The following is a 15985-nucleotide window of genomic DNA, read 5'->3' on the forward strand; positions in this document are numbered from 1 at the left end:
GTGGGTTGGGGTTGGGGCTTTCCCTCTTACGAACCACGATCATCACATCTTGTCTTGAGAGAGTGTGGCAAGGTGTGTTTTTTTTTTACATGTCATGGAGTACACGAAGAAACTATGATGGAGTTATGGGGTTCTCATTGTAATCATGTATAGCATACATCTCATCCCTATCAAGGGAGGTGGTCCTTTGTTTTTGTCTGTTTTTCTCTCATTTGGGTGGGCAGTTCTTCTCAATTATTTCTGGAGGGAGTTGTCGACGGAGCGAAATCAGAAACAAGGCATTGCCATGATGAGTGTTGGAGCAAAGGCACTCTTTGATGGTTGGATCTACTAGGATCTAGCTATTCCCATCAATTGAATAAACATGTGCACACATCCCAATTCCACTGATGATGGTTCCAAACTTCCCGGCTACTAGCAAGCATCTTGAATACCGTGTGGAAGCAATTCCGCGCGGTTTGACTTGAAATTGCCATAGACAGCCGTCAATAGACGTCCGGAGCCGAACGCAACGGAAGAGCCGGCGGCATCAATCCCTCCTAGTGCCTGCCCCCTTAGCTGCCGACGGAAGCCGTTCCTTTCTCCTTGGTGTACCTATCTATCTCTCGTCTCGGGGGTGACGTTCACTAGTATCTATCAACCACACATACACACACACACATACACAGAGAGACGAACGCTTGCACCACGCCGCAGGAACCAAGGCAGGGAGCAAGCACACCTCCCTTCCGGGGCCTTGCATCGCCCGCCCGGTGAGGGGGAAGGGGGGGTGGAGGTTGGAGGCAGCACATCATCTAGCCCTATTCTTCAGCCCGTCCAGTCCGGACGGACAGGTTCTGGACGCAGATCTGCTTACTCTCTCTCTCCCTCTTCCCTCAATCCTCTAAACCCCGAGCGCGCAGTTGCCACCCCGGTAAGCGCTGACATCAACTTCGAGGTACTTGTAGATTCGAAGAAACCGGCCCCCCCCCCCCCCCTCCTTTCTCACCACCCAGCCATCGGAGGATGCTCCTGTCGGCAGGGGGGTGGAGGGGGCCGTGGAGGGAAGAGGGCCGGCCGGAAGACTTGTGCGCTGCCCCGCGAGCGAGTGAGCGAGAGGCGATTGTATCATCACTATCACATCCTTCGAATCTCAACTCACATACATACATACATCTCACAGGCTACAGCACACATACACACGCACCTTACACATATCTCTCAAGCCTGCATGCACCTCCCTCCCTCCCTCCCTCCCTCCCACCACCTCTCGGTAACCAAAAGCGTCCAAGTGTCGAATTTCCTTTTCCAATGCTTTCCTTCTTCTCCTCCCCAAGTTGCGAGCTTCTTTCTGCCCACGCACGCCAAAAGATAGAGTGTGGCTGGCCCCTTTGGGCGGCCCCGCAAAGGCAAAAGAAGCAAGGCTCAGGTACGGAATGTGGCAGGTCGGACAGGCAGATGTGCCTGCCACCGGGTGCGCACCGGCAGCAATGCAAGCCAGGACAGCGGCATGGAGAGAAGCATGGGGGAGGCATTGGTTGGGGGGAAGCGAAAGCTGCCCTCCCTCTTCCCCTTGTCACTTTGCTATCAATGGCTGCGGGGGAGGGGGGAGGGTTGCGAGGAGACACATTCTATACAAGTAACAACAGGTAGAGCAAGTCGACGAAGTGGGCGAGCTTGCGGGCTTATTGGCTGCACGGAGGGTTGCAGTGCAGTATCTCTTCGTCGGTGGAGTTCCCTCTCAACTCCCTCAACTGCCCTGTGGTGGTGTCTGTGTGTGTGCATTTGTGACAGCTTCCCTCGTCGACTGGGGGGGGGAGAGGATGGAATGCGATAGGACAGCCACGACAAGAGAAATGGAAATACATTGCTTTCTTCTTCTTCTCTCAGGAAGAAAGCGGGCGGATCGCGGACCAGCCGGATTGGCGTGCGGCCGCAAACGCACACACACACACACACCTGCGCGATGTTGCAGGAACGACTTGCAGGCTTCTAGAAGCTCTGCACCGGTTCAGGTCGGCCGAACGCTGCTACCCAAGGTACCTCCCAGTCCTACCTGCAGACGGGATACGCACCTGTGTGAGAGGAGGGGTAAGGTAGGTAGGTAATGTACACAGCTTGTACTTGGGAGCTTGTTTTCTTCCCACCCTTTCTTTTTTTTTTTTTTTTTTTGCGCCACAGCCAAGATCCCCCTACTGCAGTTGACGGGCGGCAGATGCAAGGATTTGCGGTGGGCTGGAGGGCCGCAACGGGAGGCATCCCGAGGTCTCCTGATGATGATGTAGACTGAGCGAGAGAATGTTAGTTGGAAATCTCGATGAGATAAGAGGAAGCCCGGGATGGTTAGATAAGGATAAGGATTGAAAAGGAGATAGAGATAAGCGCTGACATCGATGATTCATGATCATGATCAAGAGGATGTAACGAGCGACACAACACAACATTACATCCACAAGACAGGGCTTCGTGTTGGAGGCCGGTGTGTGGGAGGGGGTTTCGCCCGGTGAACGGATCGCCGGCCTGGAGCTTCGGAAGGCCTCCCGACTCTGGACTGGAGACCCATTGGTACCCCACGTGCTGATAAGCCCGGAATGAGCTTCAACATTATCTTATCGCTATCAGCACCAGGTCCCCACTCAAAAATTTCAGAAATCGTGTGGAAGCGGCGGTAGAGTGTATCTCCAAATCGACCGTAGAGAGAGAGAGAGAGAGAGAGAGATAGAGAGAGGCTTGTAGCAGCGACACACCCTCCATTGAAGAGCACAACACAGCCAGAATGGGCCGCTCAGTGAGGCAAAAGCGCAAGAACCGGTCGTCCCGGGCGACCGTGCAGACGCACAACAAGTCCAAGAAGAAGCTCAACCCTCTGGGCAACGACATCATCGCGAGGAACTGGTCCGTCTTCTTTCCCTCTTCTTCTTCTTCTTCCTCTTCTCACTACTTCTCTTCTCCCCCTCCCTCCCTCCCTCATCCTCGATTTGCGCCCTACACGGGAGCCAGTTCTGATTTTTTTCCCCCCCCCTCCCGCTAACCCCATACAACATACAAAAAACAGGAACAAGAACGAGACCCTCACCCAAAACTACCGCCGCCTGGGCCTCGCCACGCGCCTGCAAAAGGTCGCCGGCGGCAGCGACCCGATCCTCACGCGCGCCCCGGACGGCAGCGCCGTCGCCCACGCCGCGCGCCCGAAGCGGGACCCGCTCACCATCGACCCGACGACGTCGGGCAGCGTCGGCGGCGCGGTGCGCGAGGTGCGCGTCGAGCGCGACGCCCGGGGCCGCATCGTGCGCGTGCTCGACGGCCGGGCGCCGAACCCGCTCGCCGACCCGCTCAACGAGCTCGACTCGGACTCGGACTCGGACTCGGACTCGGACTCGGAGATGGAGGAAGGTGGTGGTGGTGGTGGTGGTGGTGCAGCAGGCAGAAGGCAGCGCCGCGCGGAGGAGCACGAGTGGGGCGGGCTGAGCGACCGCGAGGAGGGCGAGGGCGAGGGCGAGGACGAGCAGGAAGACGAGAGCGGCAGGCCCGAGGTCATACGGCAGCTGGAGAAGGAGGCCCGGAGGCCCGTGCTCCGGACGCCGCGGCACCAGAGCGGGAGGGAGGTCGAGTGGCTGCAGCGGCTGGTGGACCGGCACGGCGACGACGTGGCGGCCATGGCGCGGGACCGCAGGCTCAACCCCATGCAGCAGACGGCGGCCGACATCGCCAAGAGGATCAAGAAGTGGCGGAAGGACTAAGGGTGTGTGGGGTGTGGGGGGTGGTGAGACAAGCTTGTTTGTCATTTCCTCTTAGTTGAGCATATTCCCAGGCGTTTACGGTGTGTATATACATTTATATATTTGTCTTATTTCACAGGCACAAGAGCCGGTGAATTACGGTAAAAAGGCTAGGCACGGTAGCAGCCTTTTTTTCACGAACAGGTTGAGCGTCTAACCCATGTCAAAGGAGGAAGAGCATATAGGAAATTTGTTCATGAATATACATGGTATCTGATGACCTATCAACGCCGTGGAGGAAAAGCATGTGGCCCATAATCCCAATAGGCCCCCTTTCAAGTCTATCTTCCTGTAGCTTGGAAAAGGGACCGAGCACCCGTTTACCAAGGCTGTGTTTCTATAGTTGCAGTGTCCAAAGCAAATTTGCATCCATCCGTTCCGTCTTACACCCATCCACCTCCCAACTCCCCCCCAGCTACCACGTCACTCGTTCGTCCGTCCGTTTTAATGTTGCACAGTGCGGTCATAGTTGCCCGCCGGGAACTGCACGGGCTGGTCGTCGTCGTACTCGGACACGGCCGGCTTCGCGTACGGCCTGCCGGCGCCGGCGCCAGAGTAGCTCGAGGAGCCGGCGCCGTAGCCCTCGCCGGCGGCGGGGACGGCGTACTTGTTCCGGTCGTCGAAGGGGTTGTCGTCGTCGTTGCGGCGGCGGCTGCCCATCGACGAGTACGGGTCCTGGGTGGGCTCGCCGTAGCCGTAGCCCGTGTCGAAGGCGTGCGGGTCGTGCGGGTCGTGAGGCGCCGGCGCGTGGTGGCCGTCGTTGTCGTGGTCGTTCATGTTGACGGGGGCGTAGGCCTCCTCGTCGTGCGGCGCCATCGAGAAGGCGGCCTTGTCCGGGTCGATGTTCTGCGTCTTGTTGGCGCCGCCGCGGTCGTAGCCGGGCAGGTGGCCGTTGAACTGGTAGTACTTGAGGGTGTAGATGCTCAAGAAGGTCGTCACGCAGAAGAGCAGGCTGCCGGGGGACAATCGCCAACGGTTAGCCGAGCGGGCCCCAAGAGACGCACACTTTCAGCGGAGGCAAGGGGAGAGAGACATACAAGATCATGACGCCCAGGCCCACGATGGCCTTGCTGATGCTGCAGCGGTTGCCGCACGAGTCCTTGGTGTTGTAGGAGGCCTGTGTCGCAAAGGCCGAGAGCCACAGGAAGGTGAAGACGGCGTCGACGATGATCATGGCGTGCGGCTCGGCGAGCTTGCGTGTCCTCGGGAAGCGCGGGGCGCCGATGAGATAGATCCAGGCGGGTATGGAGAGGAAGCACTGGGAAGATGCACATGTCAGATCCCGGATTGCGGAGAGGAGCGGCAGCCTCTTGTGGCGGGGAACAGGTATTCATCGTAGAGCGACTTACCACCGCGAACGTCCAGCCATTGTTTCCGTCAATCTTTGCGCCATCTCCTCTGAAGACGGCGATCTCGAGACACCAGATCACGAAGCTCATGACAAACTGCAAGACATGGAGGATGAGCTTCGTCAAGGGGACGCGCTCGGGGTTGAACTCGATTTCGTCCCACATCTTGGGCACTGCTTTCTCTGCGCTCTGGCTGTTGTTTTGCTGTCGAGGACGATGGCGACAGTTGTGTTGACGATGATGGATTCGAGACCTTGAAGAAAATGGGGGTTGCTGGGCAGGCTGTGTGGATCACGACCTAGCCGCTTGCTCCGTACTGGACTACTGACGTCGTAGGGTAGCAACGTATCCGCGGCGAATGGGGGGTTCGGAGGTGCGTTGGAGCAGTTTGTTTTCGGTGGCAAGCGAGAAACTCCGCGGAGAGCAGACAGGTGAGTGAATGGTCGTGCCGGGAAGGAGACGTGTTTGTTTTCTGGCCGTCGAGGTTTTGAGAGATTGCGCAAGATGTCCGGGCTTGTGTGTTTATTGCTCTCTTGGACGTCTTGGCGGGTGCGAGCAGGGGTCAGCATGGCGACCCAGGCCCATCAACAGATACCTCGATGCTAACAATTACCTATACGCACCTATCATTGCTGAGCAACATAGCGGCTCACTCAACCACCTGAAACCTGCACTGCTGGTCCAGGATGAAGTACTTTCGTTACCAGCCTTGGCGCCGGGCCTCCCAAAGGTGAGCAAAGCCACGCCGGGCCTACGAAAGCTGTCGCCGCGCGTGGTAGTGAGCCGTCTCAGGGCTCATGCTAGTGGCCGCAGCCCTGCGCCACGCTGGAAGCGGTGGTTCCATGGCACCCAATCGCACCGTTGGCTTTGGCAGCGGCTGAACTCTAGTGGGAATGTCCGGGACCCTTAGCACCCTCGATAAGGCGGATTCGATTGCCGGACCACCACCGGATGGCAAACCACGACGGTGCTATTTTTGTTCTCCTCACCAACGGAAAGCTTCCAACGAACAGAAAGGGTATCATTGTATCGATCTACTTGTATTTACTTGAATACTTATTAAATTCAAATCCCGGCTTTGGCAATGCTACCTACCTATCTCACAACACATTCTTTGCTAATGTTCTCAGGCCCGCCACATGGTTTCGCAATTGCTGACGACCCAGATGCTGCGCAAGTCCTCCACGTTGTTGACTCTACAAGGACACATTCTGCATCGCCTCAACTGGGATCCCCCCCACAAGCGGAGAGTCCGGCCAGGGCATCCTTCGTCTCTTGTCATGACGTTTTAAGCCTCAATCCGGCGAAAACTCTCAAGCTCCGGGCTGCTACCCAGAGGCATTCCAGTCAAATCCCGACAGTGAAATAAGGTTGGACTAGGTCTCCCTCAAAGTTCATGGAATGGAGAGAGATACCCAACCGTGCGCTACGTTGTCTCGAAGGACCCCAAGGAGACAGCCAATGAATCTGGTTATTATTGAGATGTGACTGAGTTACCGGATTCGCTGAACCCAAGACAACGGGCTGGCTGGCTCGGGGCTCTGGGGAACAGTCCCAGGTAGGTTTGATATCATTGAAGACTTGGCATTCTTCCAACCGGCTGAACATGGCTGTTTCCTGAAGACGTCATCTTCAATCATTGTACTCTTGCTGCCACCTCCCAATATTGTCTTCTTCGAAAATAGTCTCCTCGCAGTCCACAGATTGAAAGGATGCTCGCTCAACTTGGTCTGGCATGCCCCGCGACCGGCAAATGTACGCCGATCGCCGATCCCGCACCTGATAAGCCAAATGTGTGGTGAATGACTCTTCTCATTGCGGGAATGTCCATGACTCTCAAGCACACGTCCACTCCTTTTGGCAAGGTGAAGCATACATTATCAAGCCAAGCCCTAGAATTCGACACCACGGAACGCACAACTACGACGCGTTCTTGAGTTGGCTGACGGGAATATTGCGATAGACGACTTGCATTGCATCGAGTCGGGCGGACGCCGATTCTGGAGACTGGATTCGGCCTAGGCTTAGCGCACTCGTCGGACAAGGGCTACCGAACATCGCCGGGCCCTCATTCCCTCATTTCTAAGACCTTTGGTACTTTGTTATCTCTCCGCATTCTCCGATCTTCCTAGATTTTTCTTTTCCTTCCAACGTCCCGGAAATCTGACTTCTCAACCATCCGCTCGACGCTCCGAAATTGAGGTGCGCTCGACTCTGCGAGCCCTATCGCAGACTGTGTAGCCGATAAGTGCTTTCGCCTTCTACTCCGGCGGAACCTTCCCTAAGGATTCAGGATGGAGCCGAGTGGTCGCGTGGGCGACGAGGAGCAGCCTCATATCACTGCCAACCTGCCCAATGGAGCCGTGCATGACGAGAGGACGCCGCTCTTAGACGGACAATCTAAAACGGCTCCGGTTGCCAACGGCGGCGACGGTCAAGACGAGGAGGAGACGTTGGTGGCCGAGGAACTTTCCACGACCCGGCTTACCATAATCCTTGGTACTGCCTACCTTGGCGTGTTCCTGGGCGCCGTTGACGCTAGCATCATCGCCACCCTCTCGGCCCCCATCGCAAGCGAGTTCCAGTCTCTGAGCCTCCTCTCCTGGCTCGCCACGGCCTACCTCATTGCCAATGCGGCGTGCCAGCCTATCTCCGGACGCCTGACCGACATCTTTGGGCGCGGCCCCGGCCTTGTGTTCAGCAATGTCTTCTTTGCTATCGGCAATCTTATCTGCGGTCTGGCGCAGAGCGACGGCGTCATGATCCTCGGCCGTGTCGTTGCTGGCATCGGCGGCGGCGGGCTGATGTCCATCTCGACCTTCTTGGCCTCGGACTTGGTTCCCTTGAGGAAGAGAGGAATCATCCAGGGCATCGGCAACATTGCCTATGGCTCCGGCTCCATGCTGGGCGGTGTCTTCGGAGGTCTCGTCAACGACCACTCTGCCCTGGGCTGGCGGCTTGCGTTCCTCGTCCAAGTACCTCCGGTTGTGATTTCGGCGATCCTGGTCTTCTTCCTGGTCAAGGTGCCTCCCAAGGTGTCAAACAAGTCGCTCATCTCGCGCATCGACTTTGGCGGAGTCTTCCTGATCGTCACCTTTCTCGTGCTGCTCCTGCTCGGGCTGAACGCCGGCGGCAATGTCGTCTCCTGGTCCCATCCGCTCGTCCTTACTAGCGTGCCGCTGTCGTTCGTCGTCCTTCTGGTCTTTGTCTGGTGGGAGTCTGGCAGCAAGCAGCCCGTCATTCCTGTCAGGCTTCTAGTCGAGCGCACGGTTCTCACCGCCTGCTTCACCAACCTCCTGGGTACTATGGCCTCCATGATGCTGCTCTTCTACATCCCGCTCTATCTGCAGGTCTTGGGCCATTCCGCCACCGCGGCCGGTCTGCGGGTCCTCGCTTCTTCGCTGGGCGTCTCCATCACTTCGGTTGGTAGCGGCATCCTGATGAAGCGCACCGGTCGATATCTCAGCCTCGGCATATTCGGCCTCCTCGTCTTCGCCTCCGGCGCCGCCGTCGCCGCCACCCTCGACGCCCACTCGCCCGACTGGAAGCCCTTCCTGACCTTCTTCCTCATCGGCGGCGGGTACGGCATGATGCTGACGGTCACGCTGCTCGCGTGCATCGCCGCCGTGGACCACAGCCAGCAGGCCGTCATCACCTCGGCCACGTACGCCTTCCGGTCTGTCGGCGCCACCGTCGGCATCACCTGCGCCGGCGCCGTCTACCAGAACCTGCTGCGCGACCGCCTCTGGGACCGGTTCGGCGACCTGCCGGGCGCCGAGGAGGTCATCAACCGCGTCCGGGACGACCTCGGCGAGCTCGGGCGGCTGCCGCCGGGGTGGTTCGACGGGGTCATCGCCAGCTTCATGGACGCGTTCCGCGGGGTGTGGTTCCTCGCGCTGGGCTGCGCCGTCGGGGCGACGATTTGCGTGTCGCTTATGAGGCAGCACACGCTGCACTCGACGCTGGAGAGGAGGTGAGAGGGAAGATGGATGGGGAGCGGGTGTTTACGATTATCCTCCTTGGAGGCAAGGCAAGTTACAAGGTGCTGTAAACGCTGATTCGAGCACTCGAGAACATTAGACCGAGGGCGCTGCGAATTGCCGTAAACAGCTATCGTCATCACGCACACTGAAGCTGTGCCTTTCACTGTACATTTTTAGATCTGTATATACTACGGAGTACCATAATGTATTTATGGTTATTGGTATTGCATTGAGGGCCGTTTTGGTAAACATACAATTCAAAAGTCATTTCTCGCCATGGTAGAACGAAAAGAGATCAACCAAAAGCAAGGAACATTCAGTAAAATGGAAAGCATGACTCTCCTCTTGTGCCGTTATTTCCTCTCAAAGTCGAAGCCCATCCCTGTGCCAGTCGATGCTTTATAATAGCGAAGGGCTGCTGTAAGTGGGTCCTTAGCCCAGGCCTTACAGCACGCCTGCCCGGCGCTTGTTGCTGTTGAGGGGCACATCCATTTCTGGAATTCAGTTGACATCAGTCTTCCATTAGACGCGACGCGCCACAACGACCGCTACCACCATCTTTACTTACTCGTGATAACGGCAGCACTGGAGGGCTCCTCCTGGCTTCATCGTCGATCCAGCTACCTTAGGTCTCAGGTTGATGCTCTCACGAAAATGCTCTGAAAGAGAATAGTCAGGTTAACTCCCGGTCAATGCAAATGCGCCCCGGTCCACGGCCATGGAGAAATTCCTGCGGGACTGGCGGCAGGATGCCTTGAACAAGGCGCAATACGAGTCGGCCATCTTCATCGGCGACAAACTGCTCGCTTTGACCGGTATGTCCCTGGATCTACATATGAAGCGGTGGTGACTCAAGGACCACATGATCTTCTACGAATGCATCGTAACTGACCCGATAAACCTTTCTTCAGGCGACGACAAAGATGCCTTCTGGCTCGCACAGGTCCACTTCGCGACGGGCAACTATACTCGTGCCCAGTCGCTGCTGTCCAAGTCTGATCTGATTGCCCGCAACCCTTCCTGTCGCTACCTGAGTGCCCATTGCCTCGTGAAGCAATCGCGTTTCGACGAAGCCCTCGCTGTGCTCGGCGAGCGAAACCCCATACACCTAATACCGACGGCAGCGAACAAGCGCAAGACACAGAACAACACCACATCATCCTCCTCCTCCGGCCGAGCTGCGCCGGCCGAACGCAGCAAGAATGGCGCTGCGAAATCTGCAGCAGAGAGGGTAGGCACTCCGGTGCAGGACGAGACGGCGGCAGAGGAGGCCGCGAACCGACGCTACGAGGCAGGCATGTGCTATCTGCGAGGCATATGTTACGCCAAGCAGAATGCCTTTGACCGGGCAAAGGACTGTTACAAGGATGCTGTGCGCATCGACGTGCAGTGCTTCGAGGCGTTTCACCAGCTCACCAAGAATTCGTTGATGGCGCCGGACGAGGAGTGGGACTTCTTGCAGTCCCTGAACTTTGAGTCGATATCCATCGAAGGCGACGCCGACGTGTCCTCCGAGGCAGCGGACTTCACAAAGATGCTCTATAGCACTCGACTATCCAAATACCGCAACCCCGAGGCATTCACCACGGCCTCGGAATGCCTGGCCTCGCACTACAACCTGGCCACGAATCCAGACCTTCTTCTGGCCCGTGCAGACTTGTTATACACGCAGTGTAGATACAAGGATGCGCTCGCCATCACGAGTTCTATTCTCGACGACGATAAGTACAACTTTAGCATATACCCTCTACACCTGGCTTGTCTGTACGAATTGAGGCGAAAGAACGTTCTGTTCCTTATCGCTCACGACTTGGCGGACAACCATCCAGAAGAGCCATGCACGTGGCTGGCCGTGGGCATCTACTACTTTTCCATCGACAAGGTCGCAGAGGCGCGGCGCTACTTTAGCAAGGCCAGTATGATGGACGCTCACTTTGGACCTGCGTGGATAGGGTTCGCGCATACCTTTGCCGCAGAGGGCGAGCATGACCAGGCCATCTCGGCCTACTCGACGGCAGCCCGGCTCTTCATGGGCACGCACTTGCCGCAAGTCTTTCTGGGGATGCAGAACCACGCGATGAACAACATGACGGTGGCCGAAGAGTTCCTCAAGACGGCGTACGGGTTATGCAAGGAAGACCCGCTGCTGCTCAACGAGATGGGGGTCGTGTGCTACCACCAGGACCGGCCGAAGGAGGCGGCGCTCATGTTCCGCAAGGCGCTCGAGGTGGCGGACGACATCGACAGCGACCCGACGGCCTGGCTGGCGCCGCGGACGAACCTGGCGCACGCGTACCGCCGCATGCGCTTCTTCAAGGAGGCGCTGAAGCAGTTCGACGAGGTGCTGCGGCAGGGCGGGAAGGACGCGGCCGTCTTCTGCGCCAAGGGGCTCATCCACCTCGACCAGGGGGAGCCGGACGAGGCGGTCCGGGTGCTGCACGAGGCGCTCGCCATCAGCCCGCAGGATCCCATAGCGACGGAGCTGCTGAACAAGGCGCTCGAGGAGACGGCCGACGCGGACCTCGGGGTCGGGCAGCCCGGCGCCGCGGGGGAGGAGCCTGGCGCCGTCGAGGCGGAGATGGTGGGCTTTGAGAGGGAGCTGCTGCAGAAGCGGCAGGTCGCGCGGGCGAGGATCGCAGGCGGCGGCGGCGGCGGCGCTGGAGGGAGGCACGCTGCCAGCAACGGGGCGGCGGCGAAGGGGAAAGGCAAGGAGCGGATGATGGTTGGTGGTGGTGGTGGTGGTGGTGGTGGTGGCAGGCGACGGGCGGTGCTTGACGATGACGACAGGGGGAACAGCAGCATGATGGAAATGAGTTAGATCCAAGTTGCTTCGGGTACTGGTGCTGCTTTAGTTGGTACTCTAATGATATGCCACATGATTCTTGGACGTAAATGATTCCTTCTCCCTGGAAGCTCAGATCTACAGCTGTGTCAGGGTGACTTCAGCCCCGAAAAGTGAAACTATCTGAGGATCAGCCTCACCAGATAACTTATGATATGACGTAGATTCATCCAGCTGTACAAGTTGGCCTCATACTCCCAATTTTTGATCTTGACTCATCTTGAATGAGGCCGAGTGACTGTTTTCCGAGCAATGGGATGCGCCTGCCTGTGCTTGGGCTGTGCCTGCCTATTGTTCGTGTTAGTGAAGTCGCAATCGAGGCCCGGAAGGCACGTGCGTCCAGTGTGTGCCCCACCTCACCAGGCACAAAAGTGACAGGGCGGTGCCCGGCGGCAGAAAGCAGATTTGCAGGCTCGCATGGGCCACCCGAGCCCGGTATAAATATCCCGCCTGGCCCCCGAGCTTTTGGGATTTTTCTTCCCCTTTTGGTTCTCCATCCTAGTGCACGGGCGTGACGCAAAGCAGTGAGGATTATTCCGAGCTTGCGTTTTTGCTAGTTGAAAACTATACTATGACCACTCCTGTCGGGCTTCGGCCTGGCAGGGAATTTTTGGCACCTTTTTTTCCCCATTTATCGGAAGCACTTTTTCGATGGAGAGAACTTTTTTTTTCTTTCATTGCCAACGCTCCCTGGCTTGGAGTGTGGTGAAGAAGGAGAAGGAGGAGGAAAAGCAACAATACCGTCTTGGGGAAAGCGATGCCTACATCTATAAATCGTCGAGGGGGTTTTTGAGCAGATCGCTGGCATGGCGGCTGGGGAAACTCGAAGAAGCTGTATAGGTACACTGTTTTGTGTGGCGTGTGAGGTGCTGGCGATGTTCGGATATTTGGTCTTCTGGTGGGCGCGTTCTGCTTCCATCACGGCGCAGCTAGCTCATTTATCTGCTTCTCAAAGAAAGTACCAATCATGTCGATATTACGATGCAGAGAACGGGAGGCTTTCAAGACCAAGTTCGAGCTACCCTGCATTATGTCCAGTTTTGCTATTTTGAGCTTGCGGGTAGGGTTTTTAAGCCTCACCAGTATCTGGCAGGGACTCGCGTGCACCATTATCCGAGGCAAGGAGCAAATAATCTTCGAACGGCTGCTGCTGCAGTAGTAGTAGCCGTTGACAGTTCATGCCTGTCAATGTCGATCCGCAGCTCTATGCGATGTACAAGCCGTTCGTAGCCTTCGTGATACCACGCCCCGGTACTCAGCTGTACAAGTAGTTATGTTTTGATCTAGACACACACTCAAGTCAAAGCTCGGCTGTGGCACCGGTTGCCTGGCACGCCTGGCACTCTGGCCCGCCCAGTCGAGGTTGGATCAAGATCAGTGGGGTGGCGCCTGGGGCACTGTCCCTTCGGCAGAGTCGCGTACTGTGCAAACTGGGCTGTACCTAACTAAGATCTTGGCCCAGTGTGGACTTGGGATAGCAGAACCGGCACTGGGATGCTTCAAAGGTCAATCACCGTGTCTAATTATTATCTCATCATCTCATCGCCAGACCAGGATTATTTCTGTGACCCTACCCGCCTCATGGCTCAAGGCTCAGGATGGCTCGAGCTTGAGCGGCCGTAAGCAGAAGAAGAAGCTGGCAAGAGAGCTCCGATTGGCAGAACACGAAATGGGAACGCTAAAGCTGAAGCACCCGTGAAGATGAAGAGCTGGAGGAGGGCGTGTGGGGGGGGATACTTTACACAGTGCACAAACAAAACGCCGTGCTGGGAAGAATCCATTGGATTGGATCCGATCGAAGGGAGTGCTGATGTGCGGTGCTGCGCTGCTCTGCGCGGCGCTGCGTTGTGTGACTGGTGTCTGTTAGGCGGAAAGGCGGGTGGTGGTGGTGCGTGCCCGCAGCCCACTGCCTTCAGGGAGGGCTGTCATCCACCTCCCATCCATGGATCAGACTGACCCGCTGGCTGGCTGGGGGCTTGGCTCCAGTCACTCGCTTGTTCGCTGACTTTGCCCGCCGCCCGCCGCCCGCTTTGTCTGCTCTGCTCTGCTCTGCTGTGTGTCCTCCGTGGCTCCCCATTCTTTGTCACTTGATCATCATCGAGCCTTGACCCAGCACTCCATTTCATTTCCTCCCCCATTCAAACCCAAACCACGGTTCGACCCCGAACTCACCCACCACCGGCCAGCACGCCAACCGCTCTCGCGACACTCGACACATATCGCCGTTGTCGCCGCCGCATTCGCTCGCTATTCTATTTCACCGTATCACGATTTTCAACCGCTGCAGGCGTTGGGGACGAGTGCATGTTGCGGGAAACGGGGCCTGCACAGCGATAGCCGTCGGCGGTTTCGCGCGACTCTCGCCACCACAAACCGCTCACTCGAGCCTCACTTCGCCGACTCTCCGCCATCAGCTGCATCGCCGAATCTCACTGAAGCGATACAGTCGCCCATCGCGCTCCCCATCACCGACTTTTCCCTCGCCTCCCTTGCCCGACCGGCCCGTGGTCGCAGCTCGAGAAAATTGCTCCATTCTCATCCCTCGGCTCGTCCGCCTCCACAAAGTCGACCATGTCCTTCCACCCCCAGACACCACAGAGTCCCTCGCAATTGTCTCCCAGTACCATGGAGCCTCTCTCAAGCATGAACAGCTCAATGACCTCAATCACCACAGCCTTGCCGACGCCCGCACACAGCGTCAACGGTAGCTCCCTCCCTGCCGAGACCCCTCACGACGTCACCATGGGCGACGACTCGCCTCAAAAACGCAAGCGCGCGCTTGACGATCTCGGAGATCGAGAGCAGAAGAAAGTCCACATCGAGGATCGCAGACTTGGTATCAAAGACCTCCACCAGGATGTCGGTGAGAAATACCTGCTTTGCCAAACTCGTAAGACTCCCTTCTCTCCATGGCACACCCGCACCCGCTTGAGGACGACAATGGACAATGCTTTTTAGCAAGCTCTTTCCGCCATGTGACCCATGTGACCCCCTTATTCCCGTGGAATCAATATCTTTTCTCTAGATCTGTTTGAGATTAACCTTGTCTTCCGCTAGCGCTCACGCCGACCTTTCCCAACGTCTCTGACGACCTCTACGAGGTCTTCAACCTGACGGGTATTGCCGCTGAAGTAGCCCGCACGCTTCCCAACGGCGAGAAGAACGCCATCCGGAAGACGTATAAGGGGCATATCAAGAAGCTCGGTGTCAACGGCCACTTCGATTCCGTCAGGAGAGAGCTGAACGACGAGAATGGCTTCATGGCTCTGATTCACTGGCCCGAGCAAGAATGGAACATGCGCCACGTCAAGGGCAGAGAGATCGAGCTAGGCCTGTCGGCGGAGACACAGGCCAGCCTGCGGAAGGCCATGACGATGGCCAAGGGTCCGATCAGGAAGGACGTCTGGGACAGTTCAGTGCTGGGCGACCTGTCGTCGGAAAAGCTCGCCGCCGCAAGCAAGCAGTCGTCTTCTGCGAGACCAACGGCGCCCAACACTCCTGCTCACTTCTCCGGCGCTGGAGTACCGCGGCCCAAAGGTCAACTGCCCTTGGGCCAGGATGGCAGACCTCGTCGGAGTATCAAGAAGCGGAGCTATGGAGACAGCAGTTTCGAGGGATACGGAGAGGGCTTCCCTGACGATGACGGAGGTGCAAACAGTGGCTACTCTACTGGCGAAGGCGAGGGCGCCGGCCAGAAGAGGAGGAAGAAGGTGCTTACTGGCCTGTCTGATGTTGCTCGAGTCTTTACTGACACGCCGCAGAACACTGGACCTGCCCAGTTCTCTACTCCGCCAGTACGGCAGCAGAGCTATGGCCCAGGGATGGTCGGGGCTTAGGAAGACGCCGAGTTTTCAGACGAATCTCGTGCCCGTGCCCGGGGGGGTCGGGGCGGTTGGTGAACCGAGACTGGGTTCGCCACCAGAAGCAGACACCGGATAGCTCCGTTCGATACTCTCTATACATAGGCAGGGGGTGATACCCGAGGAACCTTGTCGTCGTCGATTCGAGCAATCAACAGCGGCAGCTTCTCACAGCCACAGCAGCCGAGAGGAC

At 57.4% G+C, this 15985-nt stretch overlaps 5 protein-coding genes across 5 annotated transcripts; 4 read left to right on the top strand and 1 right to left on the bottom strand.

The window, feature by feature from the left end:
- Positions 1–2755: 2755 nt before the first annotated feature.
- E0L32_001730 (uncharacterized protein) lies at positions 2756–3719 on the top strand (the record flags this gene model as incomplete). Its single annotated transcript, XM_031135841.1, has 2 exons — positions 2756–2874; positions 3035–3719. 2 exons carry the CDS (start codon positions 2756–2758, stop codon positions 3717–3719), a joined length of 804 nt encoding a protein of 267 aa, XP_030989866.1.
- A 483-nt stretch (positions 3720–4202) lies between these two features.
- Positions 4203–5272, bottom strand: E0L32_001731 (uncharacterized protein; the record flags this gene model as incomplete). Its single annotated transcript, XM_031135842.1, has 3 exons — positions 4203–4710; positions 4796–5016; positions 5108–5272. 3 exons carry the CDS (start codon positions 5270–5272, stop codon positions 4203–4205), a joined length of 894 nt encoding a protein of 297 aa, XP_030989867.1.
- A 2129-nt stretch (positions 5273–7401) lies between these two features.
- On the top strand, positions 7402–9084 carry E0L32_001732 (uncharacterized protein; the record flags this gene model as incomplete). Its single annotated transcript, XM_031135843.1, has 1 exon — positions 7402–9084. One exon carries the CDS (start codon positions 7402–7404, stop codon positions 9082–9084), a length of 1683 nt encoding a protein of 560 aa, XP_030989868.1.
- Positions 9085–9808: 724 nt separating this feature from the next.
- Positions 9809–11908, top strand: E0L32_001733 (uncharacterized protein; the record flags this gene model as incomplete). Its single annotated transcript, XM_031135845.1, has 2 exons — positions 9809–9905; positions 10002–11908. The coding sequence occupies 2 exons, from the start codon at positions 9809–9811 to the stop codon at positions 11906–11908; spliced, it is 2004 nt and encodes a 667-aa protein (XP_030989869.1).
- Positions 11909–14557: 2649 nt separating this feature from the next.
- Positions 14558–15768, top strand: E0L32_001734 (uncharacterized protein; the record flags this gene model as incomplete). Its single annotated transcript, XM_031135846.1, has 2 exons — positions 14558–14822; positions 14990–15768. The coding sequence occupies 2 exons, from the start codon at positions 14558–14560 to the stop codon at positions 15766–15768; spliced, it is 1044 nt and encodes a 347-aa protein (XP_030989870.1).
- Positions 15769–15985: the final 217 nt, after the last annotated feature.

This window comes from Thyridium curvatum (genome assembly GCF_004353045.1).
Source record: "Thyridium curvatum strain D216 chromosome Unknown NODE_7_length_750237_cov_83.650653, whole genome shotgun sequence".
Classification (NCBI taxonomy): domain Eukaryota; kingdom Fungi; phylum Ascomycota; class Sordariomycetes; order Thyridiales; family Thyridiaceae; genus Thyridium; species Thyridium curvatum.